The sequence below is a fragment of the Hippocampus comes genome, unplaced genomic scaffold (assembly GCF_001891065.2).
Source record: "Hippocampus comes isolate QL1 unplaced genomic scaffold, H_comes_QL1_v1.1 scaffold104, whole genome shotgun sequence".
NCBI classification, from domain to species: Eukaryota; Metazoa; Chordata; class Actinopteri; order Syngnathiformes; family Syngnathidae; genus Hippocampus; species Hippocampus comes.
Genome location: NW_017806072.1, coordinates 576,570 through 594,200, shown reverse-complemented (window position 1 = coordinate 594,200; position 17,631 = coordinate 576,570). Strand labels below are relative to the sequence as shown.

Below are 17,631 nucleotides of genomic sequence, written 5' to 3'. Positions count from 1 at the left end.
GCTGCACAGTACATTTACTCCAAGTTTGTGATCCGTGATATTGACAATTAGTTGTTACTTCCTTTTAAAATTTGTTTGGAAATTTTAAAATTTGACACACTCTATCCAACCAACAAAATAGCCTTGAAAGTCACAGATAATATTCAAAACAAACAACCTGTTTATTCTTATACTGTATGTATATTGTATATCTTGCATGTTATTCTGTATGGTCTTGAAACAGTTTGTTCCTCGAAAACTGAACTTCATGATTAAATTCAACATCATCCTAACTAAGGCCATCTTTCTAGTCTCGGAGATGCAGATGCGGAGTTGGCAGCAGCTGATGATGATGTGGACGCCACAGCAACAGAGACCTATTGTGGGGAGTGGAAAAATGACAAGAGGACAGGATTCGGAGTTAGCCGGCGGTCCGACGGGCTGCAGTATGAGGGGGAGTGGCTCAGCAACAAACGCCACGGCTATGGCTGCACCACATTTCCTGACGGAACGAAGGAAGAGGGGAAGTACAAGCAGAACATCCTGGTGAGTGGCAAGAGGAAGAATCTGATCCCGCTCCGAGCCAGTAAGATCAGAGAGAAGGTGGACCGAGCCGTGGAGGGAGCACAGAAGGCAGCAGACATCGCACGCCAAAAAGCTGAGATTGCTCTTTCCAGGTAGTTGATTGTGCAAAATAACACGTGACGCTCATTTTCAGCACATCCTCCACGCAGTTCTCAGGTTGAGGGCTCAAATGTGAGCTCAGGCCATCCCGTGTTGAAATTGCATTTTATCCACGTGTGGGTTTTCTCTGGCTACTCCAGCTTCCACCCACAATTCAAAAAGATGTTGGGATTCATTGACAATTCGAAATTGTCTGTCAGTGTGAATTTGAGTTTGAATGCTTGTTTGTCTACATCTGCCATGTGAGTGGCTGGGGGCCACGGTGTTCCCTCCATCTTGCCCAAAGTAAGCTTGGATAGCCTCCAGCTCGCTCATGACTCTCATGAGTAAGCATATTCAATACCATTTTTTTTCAGTCCAATAGCAGTGCGGGTAGTTACTCGTTGAGTACTCATTGATACTGAGTGCGAGTGCTTTTAGGACATGAAATTTCATTTGACATCAGGATAACACATTGAGAACCAAACCTTTCTTTCTGACGCAGATGACAATTCGGTGATGTGTCAAACTGCCACAGTATAGCGCCAACTACAGACGAGAAGGACTTGCTCGATTTCAGATTTTCTTTGCCTTCAGCATTGGCGGATGGTATCAGCATCCTTCAGAAGCACAAGATACCTAAAAATAAAGCTTGTTTTGGGCCAGTACTGATATCTGGTATTGCTACTCACCCATGGGTGGATTGTTACATGAAGCATTACATGGCTGTAAAAAAAAGAAAAAGAAAAAAATAGACAAAATTAGAAGTACTGACATTTGTTTCTGACACTATGACAAAAACATTTAGTAATGTGTCCGTGTGTATTTTAAATTGACACTCAGCCCCACATTCCACCTCAATCACTTAGTCCAGTGGTTCTTAACCTTGTTAGTGGTACAGAACCCAACCAGTTCATATGCACGTTCACCGAACCCTTGATTAATGAAGAATAAAAATATGATTTTTTACAAATTCAATACAAAAAACACATTTATTAAAAACAGAAAAAAGTTAATAAAATTACATGGCAAATGTATAGGCTTTTTAAAGTGTATGACGTACTATCACGACAGTCACATGGTGAAAACTGAGCGAACTAAATTTCCCGCAGCACTGATTGGACAAGCAATGTAATGTGATCATCTGCTGCCAGCGATGGACAAGCGGGCGTGTCATAACTAATTGACATGTTGACTCGGGTATGTTTTAACCTCCATTGCAGAGGCTCCGTCGAACCCGAGACCGATTCACCAAACCCCTGTGGTTCGATCGAACCCAGGTTAAGAACCATTGACTTCGTCACTTCTCCACCATGACGATTCAATGCACACGTACTGTACACGGTGTAAAACGAAGATATACTGTATCAACCTATAAATTAATACCATGATAGAATGGGACCATGAATATATTTTATGTTTGTACTTGGCAGACTAGATGTATATCAAAATAGTAATATAATATAACGACAATAAATCACTGTGAAAATACTAACAAGCCGCCTTTGCTTTTTGGGAATACAGGGAAGTGCAATATTCGCACAAGTTGCTGTTCTCTAACAGCATCCTGCAATCAGACAGGGTGCATACATTAACACTGTCGTTTGTTTCTGCCATCGGTGCTGTGTGGTTGGATAGGGGTGAACACAGCGAATGACCTCTGCTGGTGGCTCCACTGTTCCCAAATAATTCTCAGGGGATGTTGCGTAAGGTGGGCCCATTTGTTGCAAAACATCGCAAATTCTCATTATGTCATGATATTCTTTTGCACAAAAACGTACAGTATGTACATTATGTGCACTACAAAGATCTTTTTATTTGTAAGTGACTTTGTGACTTCCTCACCACGCATTCTGAACTAAATATTTTAAATGATTTCATTAAAAAAAAAAAAAGAACTTTGGTTCTGACTTTGCTGGCAACCAGTTCAGGGTGTACCCCGCCTACTGCCCTAAGACCGTTGGGAAAGGCTCCGGCACGCCCACGACCCTCGTGGAGGGAAGCGGATTAAAAAATGGATGGATGGATGTTCTGACTATATAGCAGCGAAATTTATTTGTGTTATTTCGAGGGGAAATGTATGCATTTTAGCTTTTGAGTCCCTTCACCAAAGTTATAAACTTCCAAACTAATTTTAAAGGGGAAGCAAACTACAATACAATAATTACAATAATTAGTTCATATGTATCTATACTCATTGAAACCTGGGATATTGCTTTGTAGAATATGAACTAATCAACCCGTTTTTATCCATCTCAGGGCATTTTGCCACTTTCTGTCGCGATCGCTCAGGGCTCAGGTAATGACCAATAACAAATGTCACATGACAAAACTCACAAAACAGATGAGCTCTGATTAGTCGTTAGCTTAACATTGTGATGTCATTCTCAGTTGACAGCAAGTAGCGAAATGGCCCCTGACATGGATAAAAACCGATGGACTTTGCTGCTTAATTCATATTTCACAAGCTCAATATTGATGAGAATACTGTGTTTAGAATAGCGGGGCTGTATAAAATATATTATTGCCAAGATTATTCTAAAGTTGACTTGCCCTTGCAAGCCAGGAAAAAATTTTGCTCAGTGCTATTTGGAGAAAAAAATGGCTATGGTAGCCTGAAAAGTTGCCAAATCTCGATAAAAAGTGTTCAATTGGCACCAGTGAGACCAAAACAATCACCAGCTTGAGCCCTCTTGCAAGTGGTGGCCCATAGTACAGTTAAAAATCAGTTTGCTTAAGATGTAAAAGACACCTGACCTTGGTCAACTACAAACTATGGACACGTACATTACGTTTTATGTCTTTATTTCAGCATGTTTGCAGTGAGCGGCGCATACATGCTTAATATTTACTCCCTTGCTGATGCATGGTGATGTCCTAAAATCAGTGGCGGATGCTGGTCTCTCAAGGAGGGGAAGCTCAATTTTGGCCTACATCATAAAATGTGTCCGTTTATTTATACGTGGATTCTACTCTCCGTTCTTTTCCAGGGACTTAACTTGTGTCCTACAACTACAGCAACTACAATAAAACCCACCAGAAATAAAAGATTAATTTTTCGCTCGTCGTTTTCAACAGAGTGTCGCTCAGATGATTAGAAGAAGTCTCCAGTTCAACTCAAAACAGAATGAGAATTGAAAAATGCTCCCATGATGCCTACGCCAAAATATCAGTGATTGGCTCATTTCACTGTCAATCAAAAAGAGATTCAGCCTCAGACAGATCATCCAATCATCATGCAGAAAAGCTTAGCGTCCGGGCCAGCCCATAAACGCCCACTGTCCATAGACTCCCAGAGACGCTGAGCATACGATGGGCGGGACAAAACCAGCATTTATCCAATGACTCGTCTCGTTTCAATGCATTGGGACTACTCTCTAGACACCCAGCGTCCGCACTGTAGATGCTCAGCATCCACACAGTTTAAAGCACAGTGAAGCTGCGGGAATGAATGAGAAGAGAGTCGCGTCGTAACCAGTAATAAGAAGCTGTTTCGGAAAAAAGTTGAGCACGTTGTCGCGCATAGTCAATGACATGTACACACAATTGTATGTACACACATGTATTTGATCACTTATTTTTGGACATTTTAGGGGAAGCTGAGCTTCCCTTGCAGTCTTAGAGCAATCGCCTCTGCCTAAAATGCACATCGGAGAGCAACACTTGTTTTTAACACCGGGAGAAGTGAATATCGGGTGTGAAACTTCACAGCCCTGTCTCAGTGCAGTTTATAGACATCAGTGACCTGGAAAAATGCTGTCCTTAACGCCCATTCTCCCTGTGTGTCATTTTGTACTGTGTGCAGGGTTTGATCTCTCCTCATCTTGTTGGTTGTGCTTGCCTGCCCTACTGATGGATCAGTGTGACCGAATTGTTTATTATTTTATCTCTGCCCGATTAAGAGCAGGATTACAGTTAACGTGGAAGTAGGATTAGGGAGGTTATAGTGCATGTCTTAAGACTGCGATGACTCACTTGAAGGGCAATGACACTCGGGTTCATGTCTGTGAGCTCATCTGGTTTATAGAGCAAACAGCTCAATTGGGCAGATCACTGTTGGGATCCCACTGTGGCCGGAAGTCAAAAGAAACCACAAGTAGTTGTTGGAGAGATGCTAGTTTGCTTCGTGACTATTGATGAGGTGTCACTGAGCAAGGTATCAACCCTCCCCAACTTCAGCTCAAGGCCACAAAAAAAGGGCCACAACATCCTATTGCAACTGGCTTGCATGCTTGCATGTGTGTGGTCTGGTGTCATGTATGAAAGCACAGTATACAAGCAGTAGTTGATTGAATCCCCCTTTAGTATTAAATAAGCCAACACTTCAGTCAGAAACGCAATTGGTTAAGTTGCCACAGGGATAGCAGACAGTTAAGGAATAAGCTGTTTGCGTCAGGGAGAGGACTTGCCCTTCTCTCACACAAACATCAACACTTAGCCACACAAAAGACACCCAATCCTCTGGATAAGTTAGACTGGTAATCGACTACAATAAAATCATTCCCATCCATATCAATGCGCCAAAAGCAATAAGTATAAATGAACAGAGTGATCACAAACACAAATAACTTCACCTATCTAGGAATCATCATTTGCAAATACGGGGTACCACCTAAGACATTCACAATAGGATAAGAAAGTGTGTGCAATAATCCACAGATCATGCCTCTGAAAAATTATGCATACATTCTGGACAAACGCAATGTCTAACAAGAACTTTCTCAAGATTACCCAGCAAAACCACATGCATACAAAATTACAGAAATGCAGGTGGACCTGTACCGGAAACGTGCTCAGAATCGAAACGACAGCAATACGTTTAATTTGCATCGTATTGGACCCCAGAGGGCAAATGAAAAAGAGGGAGGATCAACATGGCGTAGGACCATGAAAAAAGCTGGCGAATCAGAGAGAAGATGTCCAAGGACAGGCAGAGAAGTGGAGAGAAGCCTTTGTTGCTGCCCTATGCGCCAACCAGCACAATGGGAATGACCGACTCAGTGACTGACAGTAAAAATATAAAATTGGACATACACGGAGACAGGTTAAAAAAAAAACAAAAAAAAAACCCCACCAACAATACCCCCCCCCCCCAAAAAAAAGAAAAAAAAAAAAAAAAAAAAAACCCCCCCAACAAAACCCCCCCCCCCCCAAAAAAAAGAAAAAAACAAAAAAACAAAGCAAAACATCAAACTCACTGGAGGACAAATGGGAAAACTAATTAGACTACTACAGGCTGAGACACAAACTGCAAACAGACACATGGAAGTAATCATGAGGAAGAGTCCAACATCTCTCTTCTGCCATAGCTGCACCTATAAACCAACTATTGAGAAATGGAAAGCAGGGTGCAGCAAGGAGACTCCATACTCCCATTGTCACCAAGGCAACTGGAAAACAAAACACAAACTCAAACAGTTTTCCTGGTATGGAGGCTTTCCAAGTGTTTTTAAAAAAAAAAAATATGCCACTACTTCCACCGAAGAATTGAGGAAAAGCGTCGGAATGAAAGCAGTCATTGATAGTGAGTCAGTAATACAAAGGTCGAGATTGTAATATATTTCTGAAGATGGGGCTAGAACCACTGTCAGAGGAACCCATCAAAATTCTAAAAAAGTGTTACACATGGATACAATGTTCAATAACTGTCCGTGCACATGTAAAAGGGAGGCCTATATCATTGCGTTACACTTAAATTGACTAATTGATTTGTCACTTGGTCCATCCTTGGTTCAGTGTCACAATGAAGTACATATGGGAGAACACAGAGGAAAAGTGCAATCCGCTGCTCCAGGAAAGACTAAAATCACTTTAGCGTTCCCTATAATCACACTTGTTTACTATGCCGATGCTTCCGTGTGTGCATACGCAAGAGAATACATGGGCTCAATCAGGAAAGAACCAATCCGATTAGACTTGACGACTCTGTTAAGGGCACTCACCACCACATACTTAGCACCCTCACCTCTAGTAAGACAAAGAAAAAGAAAGACATCATCTCACATCATTTTCTCAGATGTTATTATGTGTTGGGGTTTTTTTTCGTATAATTGCTATAACCAGTAAATGCACACGCTCAGACATTTAGAAGGATTCATTTTCTGTGAGCCTCAAATGGAGTAAAAAAGAAAGTAAAATATCCACCCGCCCAGACCAGCTCATGGAGGGCTTGTTGACATGGCATCTCGTAAACATTGGAAATATTTTCCATTCGTTTGTGTAATTAATTAATAACATTTATCTACAGATGATGACAAAACAATCTCAGCTCACTGTGACATGCAAAATCAACTTAAAACACTATAGGGCAGGGGCTGGCGATGTTATTTTATAAAGAAACGCTATAGGAGTACATGAATACCAACGGCTTGCTTTTGAATACCTTCCACTTGCATGTACGTGAGTTTAGAATTTGACGTATGCAATTAACACGTTGGGTGTGTGCAGCGAAGCAGTGAATACAAACCAATACAATGCTGTGGTTTGGCTTTGTTGCTTTATTTTGTGACGTGTAGTGGTTACTTGTTCAACGATTAATATTGCGTTGTCAAAGAGAGCAAGCCCATCAGCACTTTAGACTGGGTCAATAATTTGTAAAAATAACACCCACACATGTGGACTGACAAATACTATAGATTTGTGTGTGTGTGTGTGGGGGGGGGGGACAAAACAAATTGTGTCACAGGAGATGCCAGCAACATATAAGTTTGTAGCTAGCTGTCAGAGTGGGATTCATTAAGGCACTATTAGTCAAATTTAGGTAAATGCTACAAATGGGAAATTATACTGATTTCCTCTTTTTTTTTTTGGCGGGGGGGGGCAAGTAACTGTCAAATACAGCATGTAGAAGGTACAGTGGAACTAGTGCTTTTGTTATAGTAAGGCTACCAATCTATATGCACTACAGGTAAGGTACTTGCATAACACAAAGAAGCATATAAATCAGCATCCTCTCTCTGTCTCTCTCTGTCTGTCTGTCTGTCTGTCTGTCTGTGTCCCAGAGCAGACCGGCAGGGAATTTCCTGGTTTCACGTCAGGAAATACCCATAATTATACCCTAATGACACCCAGAGAGGTGAAACACAGTTATGAGAAAACTAGAAAATGACTGCAGCACACAGAGAAATTGGTTCAAATATCGCTGATGGCTATTTAGTATGTTTACGTAGAGGTTAAAAAATGTGTGTGGCGTTAAAGATTATCGTGAGTGTTCATGTGTGTGTGTGTGTGTGTGTGTGTGTGTGTGTGTGTGTGTGTGTGTTATTCCCCAGCCAATGTTGTATTCTACATGTAACTGATAGAAATGTTGGCATGAGGCTATCTGTGAGGAGTCAGTAACAAACTCCTCATTTCTTGTCATCATTCTCTCATTGTGACATAAATCATGTACAGTATTGTACAAGTTCTCTCTCTCTCTCTCTCTCTCTCTCTCTCTCTCTCTCTCTCTCTCTCTCTCTCTCTCTCTCTCTCTCTCTCTCTCACTTTGTTGCTCTCTCCTTGTTTGAACCCCCTCTTGTGGTGGAAAAAAATAAAATCTGCTCAGTGTGTACTTAGGGCGCCCAGGTCTCCTAAGGTCACAACTTGTATCACTCGTTTCCTGACTGCTTGTCTCAGTCCAATTATCAGCCAGAGCCGTAAATACAGTAATGAAGAGAGTCTGTCCAATAGTCGTAAAACAGACATTATGCTTGCGCTCCCCTATCTCCTTTTACTGAAACTCTTGAGTCCTTTGAGCGTGTCTGTAATTAAGCTGTTTCACAATTAATGGTCATGATTCACTGAAGTTGAAGAAGGAAGACCGGTTTCCCTCTTATCAAAGACACCTCCATGTCTCTCCTTTGCTACCTACTTTCCTCTCATACTTCTTATCACGGCTCTTCCTCTCGTTTCTCCACTCATTGAAGGGATCACGTGAAGTAATTATGCTTCCTTTGAGCATGCGCTTAGGTTCTATACAAGATGTTGCTTTATTGCTGCAATAACAGGTTGCTATGGGTGAAAAAATGCATCATACAGAAGTGATGCGAATGACGGTTTCTTTTGTCGACCAAATCTGCCCTTGCTCATAGTTTCGGCTGAAGTGACTGTCTAAACTCTTAGGAAGGTAAGAGATTTTTCTCTTACCAAAAAAAAAAATAAATAAATAAAAAAAATAATAATAAAAATAAAAATAAAACATTTGTCAAAACAACTAAAAGCAAATTTTAAACCTATTTTTTTAAGGAGACAAAGTGAACGCCATTGCATTGTGACAAAAAGGTAATTTTTTGAGTCTTGTTGTGAGTACCAAGGTGAATTCAGGCTGGGTAAGATTATCAGCACAAGGGATTTTTTTTTTTGGTGGGACTTTTACTGATAGCACTGCGATTGTCAGACATGAAACATGTTTTTGTCAAAAGCATCGTCCATCTTTCAGTGCCCCCACCACATAGCATAAAGTGGACTTTCTAAAGTGGTGTGTGCCTGGAGTTGCATGGTTGGCAGAGAGTGTGAATCAGTGTAAGAGAAACAAAGAGGCAGAGAGGTGAAAATCAATGTCCATCGACATGTAACACTGCATCAAGACGGCTGCTGAGCCCTGAGAGCAAAAGGAGGGTGGAGAGACGGTGAGCTGAGGTATGGGAAGAGTTGTCTGCATCCATTTCCCTTTGTGCCCTTCCCCATTGGATGAGGTGGTTTTGTAAAATACGTATACTATCGTACAAAGTAATAAATAGGGGAAATGTACAGGAACAAAAATAACATGCCTGATATTCGTTGTCTGCAGTATGCCATGTTTGACACTTACTGCACATTGCCCGCATATGGTTTTAAATGTTAAAGGAGCGAATGTTGACAAAGACACCACCCTTTTGTTTTCTTTTCAATAAATATATACTGTACTATGAATGATTGCAATGGCGTGGTCTCAGGGCCTTCAAAGCCTTCTCTGCAGAGGGCAAAACTATTAGAAACACAGGCATACATTTGCAACTTAAATGAAGTGCAAATCATTTATTTCCAACATAAGATAAGATAAGATAAGATAATATAAGATAAGATAAGATATCCTTTATTTGTCCCACACTGGGGAAATTTACAGTCTACAGCAGCAAAATTGGGGGTTAGAGAGAAGAAAAACAAAAAAAGTAGTGGTTGTGTGTGGCTTCCAGTCGTTTTGGGGTTAAGTTTTATTTTGTCCAATCAGATTTCAGCTTTGACACGTTGCCATGCACCTATTACTGCATCCAGCACCTTCAGAACCTCAAATGCAAGTGATGACCACACACACACACACACACACACACACACACACACACACACACACACACACACACACACACCACTGAAATCGCTGGTTGTTCTTTGAGCCAATCAGATTCTAGATTCACCTCTGGAAAGCCGTCCCACCGGCCTTGTGGCGAGTGATTTTCTCCGTGCTCTCATTGGTCCACCTCCGTATCACTTCTGATTGATTCAACTGTGTGTGCAACCAAAGCTTCATTTATGAGACGATATCGGACCATGATTAGAAATTCACTTTCAAGGTGCACTTTTAAAGAAAGCTGAACTAACCTCAATAGTTCAACCAACACTGCTTTGCTGAGTGGCTTTATTTTTTTTTTGGGGGGGGGACAATTTTAAAAGTAGTTATGAATGAGTAGAGCAGTTGGCATATACAGACAGGCAGGAGCCTCTGCATTAGTATTTCTGGTGAGTATGATGTTCTTTATGTAAGATTTTTATCTTGATTAAAACTAATTGTGAAGTACGATATTGTACTACAGAGGTTTGGAGCTGCTGAGGTGACGTATTGGAAGATAAAGGTAACTTTGATTTTTGTTTAAATACCCGAAATGCTCTTCTTTAATGCCACACATCGGCCTCTTTCATGTCTGGATATAAATCGGATAGGAATGCGATGCATGTGGATGAGACTGCCTGGAAAGGAGACTACACAGATAATCATCCGTGAATCTGCAATGTTGTTTTTCGTAATGGTTTATTAACCCTTTCATGCACCCTGTAACCTGATAACGTGATAAGCTGTCCACTGTCGGAACCGCTGTCCCTGAAAGGGTCAATACCCTCTGCAGTCTGAGCATAGTCATAGTTATGTTTTTTTTAGACATTATTTTGTGACGTGATAGCGTTATTAAGGGGTGAATTAGGACACTAAATACCCACTGAAGGCTCAGGTCCAAAACTCACCACCTGCCACTGGGTTACAGTAAATAGATAAACAAATTACAGTTTGCATGACCTTTATGGTCTGTCAGTCTTTACAAGTATTTGTTTCCAGATGATTGGTTGACACACTTCTTCCTCACAATAAAGATTGCCCAGGTTCAAATCACGCCTCAGGCCCTCCTTTGTGGAGTTTCATTTTAGGTTAATTGAAGATTCCAAATTGTCCATCGGTATGGGGTAGGGGGTGTTGGCCGACCGTGATGCCAGCCCTGGGTCAGAAATACACCGGCCGTTCAGGAAAATGTAAATCTTCCCGATAGCCATCCTGCCCCTGACCCCACCTCTCACCCAATGCCAGCTGGGATCGACTCCAGCTCACCAGCAACCCTCATAAGGACAAACGTTATAGATAATGAATGGATGGATGTTTGAGAATGACTTACAATAGAAGATGGGTCAACTCTTCTACTCTTGTCACACACATGCCACTCATAGATGCATCGCTGTGTATCGCCTCCACCTCAGCATCCATTCGTGGGCAGATTGTTTGAGTCATTCTCGATCATTGCCAACCCACCTCTTTTGACAACCAGTTGCCCGCCTCTCTATCACCATTAGCCTACCTCTCTGTCATCTACTTTAGGTTTATTCATCAAATCACACTTCCTGTTACCTGTTAAGACAGTATAAGTTTGGCCTACCAACCAACAACTAAGCTTCCGAATGTATCTGCCTCAGTGTGAGACTGGTTTCAAGAATGTCTGACCCCAGGGCTACCAGCATTGTTTTTTTTATCGTATCCAAGCTGTTTTTTTTTAAATGACTCCATCCATGTCACCCATCCTAACTGCTTTCCCCCGCACCTCGGGAACAACTGGTTTGCGCAGACCAAACTGTGACTGCCTAGCTATCGCACCTAAATGCTATCCTACCACAGCTCCTCTAAGTCACTAATCCTCACCTTTCTGGCAGCAAGTATCATGATCACTAAATAAGGACAAGGCAAAGCAAGAGGCATAGAAAAACAAGCTAACAGGAGGAGATAGGGAAGCCAGCCTAACATGCAATGTAAAGCCAGAATCAGAACCAGACTAATGGCACTTGCTCACCAAGTCAGCCTTACTTGGGACCAGATGTTTGCTTTTACAATAGAATTTCTACGAGACAAGCGGCTACAATGGAGCCGCTTTTCAGAAACATCTGCGTGATGGCCATTTGAGGCCGAGTCATCACTATTATCTGATGGCCGACAATGAGGCAGTAAGGCATTCGGCCGCAAGCACCCATTTCCTAGTTTTGAACAAGCCGTTTGCCAACTGTCGCCAAACACATACAAATACATGGGGGTGGGCATTTAAAATCTTTTTGTTTTAACCCTGCTTTCATCATAAATTTTTCTGGTATGGCAGCGTACCCTCATCATAAAATGACTGTCCAAAGAGACACACTTTACTTTATTCGGCTGCGTCGATTAATTCATGTGTGTGACGTACTACCTATGTTTTGGATATCGACGCGAGGCAGCCAAAAGTTCATTTCGACCTACTTTGGCGAAATGGGATCAGGACAAAAATTGCCTTGGAACGGTTCAAATGCGCCACTGCTCACCCACCTGTGCGTACTGCAGTGAGAACTCACCGGGTGGACTTGTTAATTAAGTACAACACCCCATTCCTTAGCTCTGCTCGTATGGAGAGGGTTTTTAAACACCTAGGGAGAATTTGGAGTGTACAATCAGCCTGCCACGCATGTTTTTGGAATGTGGGAGGAAACAGGAGGACCCGGAGAAAACCCACGCAAGCACGGGGAGAACATGCAAACTCCACACAGGAAGGCCGAAGCTAGAATTGAACCCGGTAATCTGAACCCGGACCGCCCGCTCTCATTAATATAAAATAGGAATTTTAAGTGAAGCATCTACAAAACATAACCTACAAAAAATACAATCTCAAAATGCAGAGTGGACCTCTGCCAACGGTCCAGCGAGTTGATGAGCGCTTGAGCTGGATAATGTCGCTGTCTTGATGGCTGAGAAATGTGTGTGCTTCTCACTCTGTGAACTTTATTGACAATTTTTCCATTTTCTGGGAACACCGACATTTCTTCAAGCAAGACAGGATTTGCCTTGACAAGCAAGGGATCAAATTACTGACTTCTAACATTTTATACTGTATGCATCACTCTACGCCACATTCCAAACACAATAGACAAGGAAATACACAATGACTGATAAAACATCACCCTGGAATATGTCCAAATGTAAAACAGTCACAAAGTAATCCTCACTCTGCACCCAGTAATCCTTGTGCCAATAGATGCCTCAACTTCATCCAACCCTGGATTTACCTCCGACTTTGACTCCACAGAGAGAATCAAAGGCATCACCTCAAACCTCTTGTCAATATTGGAATTCAACTCACACCACTTCCATCCCCCAAACGTAAAAGGCAACAACTCCGACCTGCCGAGACTCCCGATATAACATAAAGTCACACCAGAAGTAAACAAACACAAAACCAACTCAAAAAGACAAATCATAAAAAATTATGGAACACAAATTATGGTTATATATTCTCATGGCAAAAGGAAAAAATAAGTTACTCAGAATGCTTCTGAATTAAAAGGGCTCTTGCTGATGCTTTTCCACCCCTCTTGAACATTTTCTGAAAATCATTTGGGTAGTTTTGGGGTAATGTTGCTTAATTATTAAATGGCAATACCCCTCACCTTTACAGTATGCTTTTGTGCTTGACAGAAGGGCCTCTATTTTCATCATTATCAACTCACTACAAAAACATGGCTGCACTGTCTCACGTCTGTATTGATTGACATTTTTTTCAAATTTTCTTTTCTGTGTGTCAGGACTGCACATGCACAGGGTAAAGCAGAGGCAGCTGTTGGAGCGGCCCAGAAAGCTCAAGAGGAGAGTCGCATGGCCAGAGTCACTGCCAAGCAGTTCTCCCCTTCTTTCCAGTACCCGGGAAATGGTGGGTAAACACACACTCACAGAATTTACTGATATTACCTGCTACACACATCTGCCCATGTCCACACCTGCCCATGGTTAATTTTATACATGAACATGTCTTAGGCAACACGAATTAAAACAGTTAAATAATCTTGCTGCAGAGTGATACATGAAGCTAACACGTCTGCTTCACAGTTCTGGATTTGAATCTCAATTTGGACCTTTCTGTATGGAGTTTGCATCTTCTGCCTGTGCCTATGCAGGTTCTTTCTGGTACTCCGCTTTCCACCACATTAAACAGGATTCATTACAGACTGAGGGCTTTATTTTATCTAATTGATCTATCTATTTGAATTTGATCGACATGTAGGCAGAAAGATTCAGAGCTCTGCAGATAAGTGCCAATCCTATGTTATTTATGAATATGAATACAGCATGCATGGAACCCTCTGAAACATCACATAAATCAATTCATTAAACTCATTATTATTATTATTATTATTATTATTATTATTATTATTATTATTATACTGTCATCATCATTAAATAAAAAAAATGACACCCCCCCCTCCTCAACCGTACAGCTATTGTGGGAGTGTGTGTGTGCGTGTGTGTGTGTGTGTGTGTGTGGGGGGGGGGGGGTTCACATACGAACAGAAACGATCGGGGTGGAAGGTAGTCTCGAAGTGCCACCTTCACAGTGGTGATTTGTGATCGCCCTGGCCAACTTTACATACATTTCATGAATTTTAATGAAATGAATCTTGGTTAGTCCGCAGCCTGACACATTTAAAATATATTCATACGTTTTGACTGATGCAATTTCATAAATTTTAACTGAAAGAGTCTTTGTTAGTCCACAGCCTGACACATTTAAAATATATTTATGCTGATTCAGAGGAATGTAAATACCGTAAATACATTCTTGTTGTATGATTTAAATTAAAGTAACTGGATGAAAACACTTGAAAATGAATTATGCTATGATTAATTTTTCAGAGCGCAATCAAACAAACCACAAAGCTAAATTTCCATCCCGTCTCATCTTTTTTTTTTTTTTTTGCAGGCATGGAAGTGCAACGTCCCAAGTGTCAAGTGTCCAGCGAAGTGGAGGGTGAGGGCGTGTCCAGTAGCGCCGGAACCGCAGACAGCCCGGACCTCTATGTGAGGAGCACAGGCTCGGAAGACCCCTCCAATGCCACGCCAGATCTTAGTCCCCCTTCTTCATCACCTCCCCACAGTCCTCCTGCCTTAATTCGGCCAGCCCAACGCAGCAAAAGTGCTCGCTTTCACCGGCAGACTGCAGTCGACCATGGAGATAGGGGGAAGGAAGGGGGAGAGCGGGGAGAGAAAGAAGGGCCTGGAGGGCAGACAGAAATTCAGGTCTTGATCGAGGGAGGCAGCAGGGAGAGTGAAGGTGGAGGAGGAAAGGTAGAGTACATGCGGGCAAAAAGTTGTAGTGAGGAAAAGAGGAAAGGGCTCTTCCATAAAGGGGGAGGAGGACTTAGCGGACAAGGCACGAGCAGGACCAATGGACACAAACACAGCTCCACCAATCACAAGTCTCGGGACCATAGTTCATCTAATCATAAACAAACGAGGAGAGACAGATGGACAGAGACATCCACTTCTGCCTCTTGGACGTCCGGGCACAGGGGGGCGGAGAGCAGGGGAGGGCGGCTTCTCGAACAGGACGAAGAGAAAATTAGCAATTATGAAATGGAGATGAAGCCTTTACAGCCCAGAGACTCCACTACACATAAGCCCTATGGGCACGGGGAGGAGAAGCACGTGCACAGTCATTCTCACGGGGAGGGGCGCTCACACACATTGCAACGACAGAGACATAGGAACCGAGACGGGAGGGAAGGAAGAGAGGGCAAAGAGGGCAGGGAAGGCAAAGACCAGCTGGAGAGCGTCCGACTGGGTGACAAGATGGATTCTCGGCCTATACGACGGAACCTCACCCTCTCCCCACCTCTGAAGTCCTCCCCCATTGCACCGGAGCAACAGGATTATGGACTCATACAGCGCAAAGGCCACTCAGTAAGTGACAGAAAGTACACCAAATAATTGTATAGCGGCACCTCGAAGATCATACAGAAACGGTTTTGTCATGCTCCAGTTTATTTATTTAGAATTCACACACAAGCATGTACAGTTGTTCCTGCCACAGTGCATCCTATGGAAACCCATTTTGCTGCTGAGATTGTCACTCCATGGCTGAAGTTTCTATCCTCTGTGAGAATACAAACAGAGCAAAGATGGCTGTATTTATGGCACTCGTTCCCAATGCTTCTCTTTGCTCCTAAACAGCCATGTGCCACTTTGCACACAATTTCTGCACTTCTCTCTCACACAGGCTGACTCGGACAATTTTATTGGTCCACTGTGATCTGTTCGGTAATTTTACTGGTCAGATCAGGGCTTTAGTCAAGTCCACTTTTATCGAGTCTTAGTTCAAGTTACAAAAGTCCAAGTCCCCAGGGGCGGAATCCAAGTCCAAGTCCAAGTCCAGATGAGATCAAGTGTAAACCTAAAGACAGAAAAATGATATTTTCCCAACCACAAAATTCGTGATTTTCATGAGGTTCAACACCCTTTTTAGATGGCATGGAACCCTTTGCCTTATCAACCGTGTGTGCAGTTAAATACCCCCAAAAACATTTTGACCTCGGGTTAGAGATGAAGAAGAGATTGGGCACTGGCAAGTAGCGAACTGCGCCAAGCAGTCAGAGGCGGGGACTAGATAGATAGATAGATAGATAGATAGATAGATAGCTAGATAGATAGATAGATAGATAGATAGATAGATAGATAGATAGATAGATAGATAGATAGATAGATAGATAGATAGATAGATAGATAGATAGATAGATAGATAGATAGATAGATAGATAGATAGATAGATAGATAGATAGATAGATAGATAGATAGATAGATAGATAGATAGATAGATAGATAGATAGATAGATAGATAGATAGATAGATAGATAGATAGATAGATAGATAGATAGATAGATAGATAGATAGATAGATAGATAGATAGATAGATAGATGTTTTTGTTTGACCAATTATCTATACTTCACCTATCGCTACTAGTTGTGTGTAAATTAATTTAACTCTGTTGATCATTTTATTTATGGTTTACAGCCTGTGATTTTTTTATATGGTATGGTAAAGAAACACATTACTTTTAAATGCAAGTAACTTGTAATATGTAATAAATTACATATTAAATCATTTCATCAATATAGTCATTGATAGGTGTCATAAAACAAAGTCATTCCTCATATAGAGATAATCCGTAGTCACAAGTTTCTCACTTGGGAATTATTTTGAAGAAGCGTGTGTTATGTATGACCAAACAGATGAATTTGTGGGTTCTTATGGTGTAATCTTTCCTGTCTTGACTAAATGCACAACCTGCACCATGCGAATCCACCATGTTAATACACCAACAGCATTCAGAATATTACAGTAAAATGGTAAATATGCTGGGGAATACTGAACACTGAACACAAAACCCCACCAACACTGTCATGTGTGTGCATACAGCTTCACACTCCTTTGTCACGCGGGTTCACTTCGATATCATTAGTTTACAGCAGACTGGCCCTCAGTGATGGTATGTAGTAGTTCAGTGGTTGTTGGCTTCCACTGCATGAACACACACACACCCCTCGAGAGAATCCCACTGGTCATCTCTGCACCTTAGTAACAACAGATTGGCAAAGTAGGGCTTCTTCTCAGATGCCCCGCTATTGGTTAACTAGCGCTCTGTTGCTAGGGAACAGCTTATGCCTTGCTTCCGCAGCGGCCAATCAGTGGGTGGGTGTCAGTAACAGTG

The 17,631-nt window shown here is 41.9% G+C and overlaps 1 protein-coding gene across 2 annotated transcripts in view; it reads left to right on the top strand.

Annotated features, from left to right (window-relative positions):
- jph3b (junctophilin 3b) overlaps positions 1–17,631 on the top strand; it is a 50,096-nt gene that overhangs the window by 25,413 nt on the left and 7,052 nt on the right. For both annotated transcript variants that reach the window (XR_002171016.1, XM_019894255.1), the window contains exons 3-5: positions 291–656; positions 13,675–13,799; positions 14,847–15,826. Coding sequence is in view for 1 of the 2 variants with exons in the window: in XM_019894255.1 (XP_019749814.1) it covers positions 291–656; positions 13,675–13,799; positions 14,847–15,826 (1,471 nt within the window). In the remaining variant the exon portion in view is untranslated. The remainder of the gene's footprint in view (positions 1–290; positions 657–13,674; positions 13,800–14,846; positions 15,827–17,631) is intronic.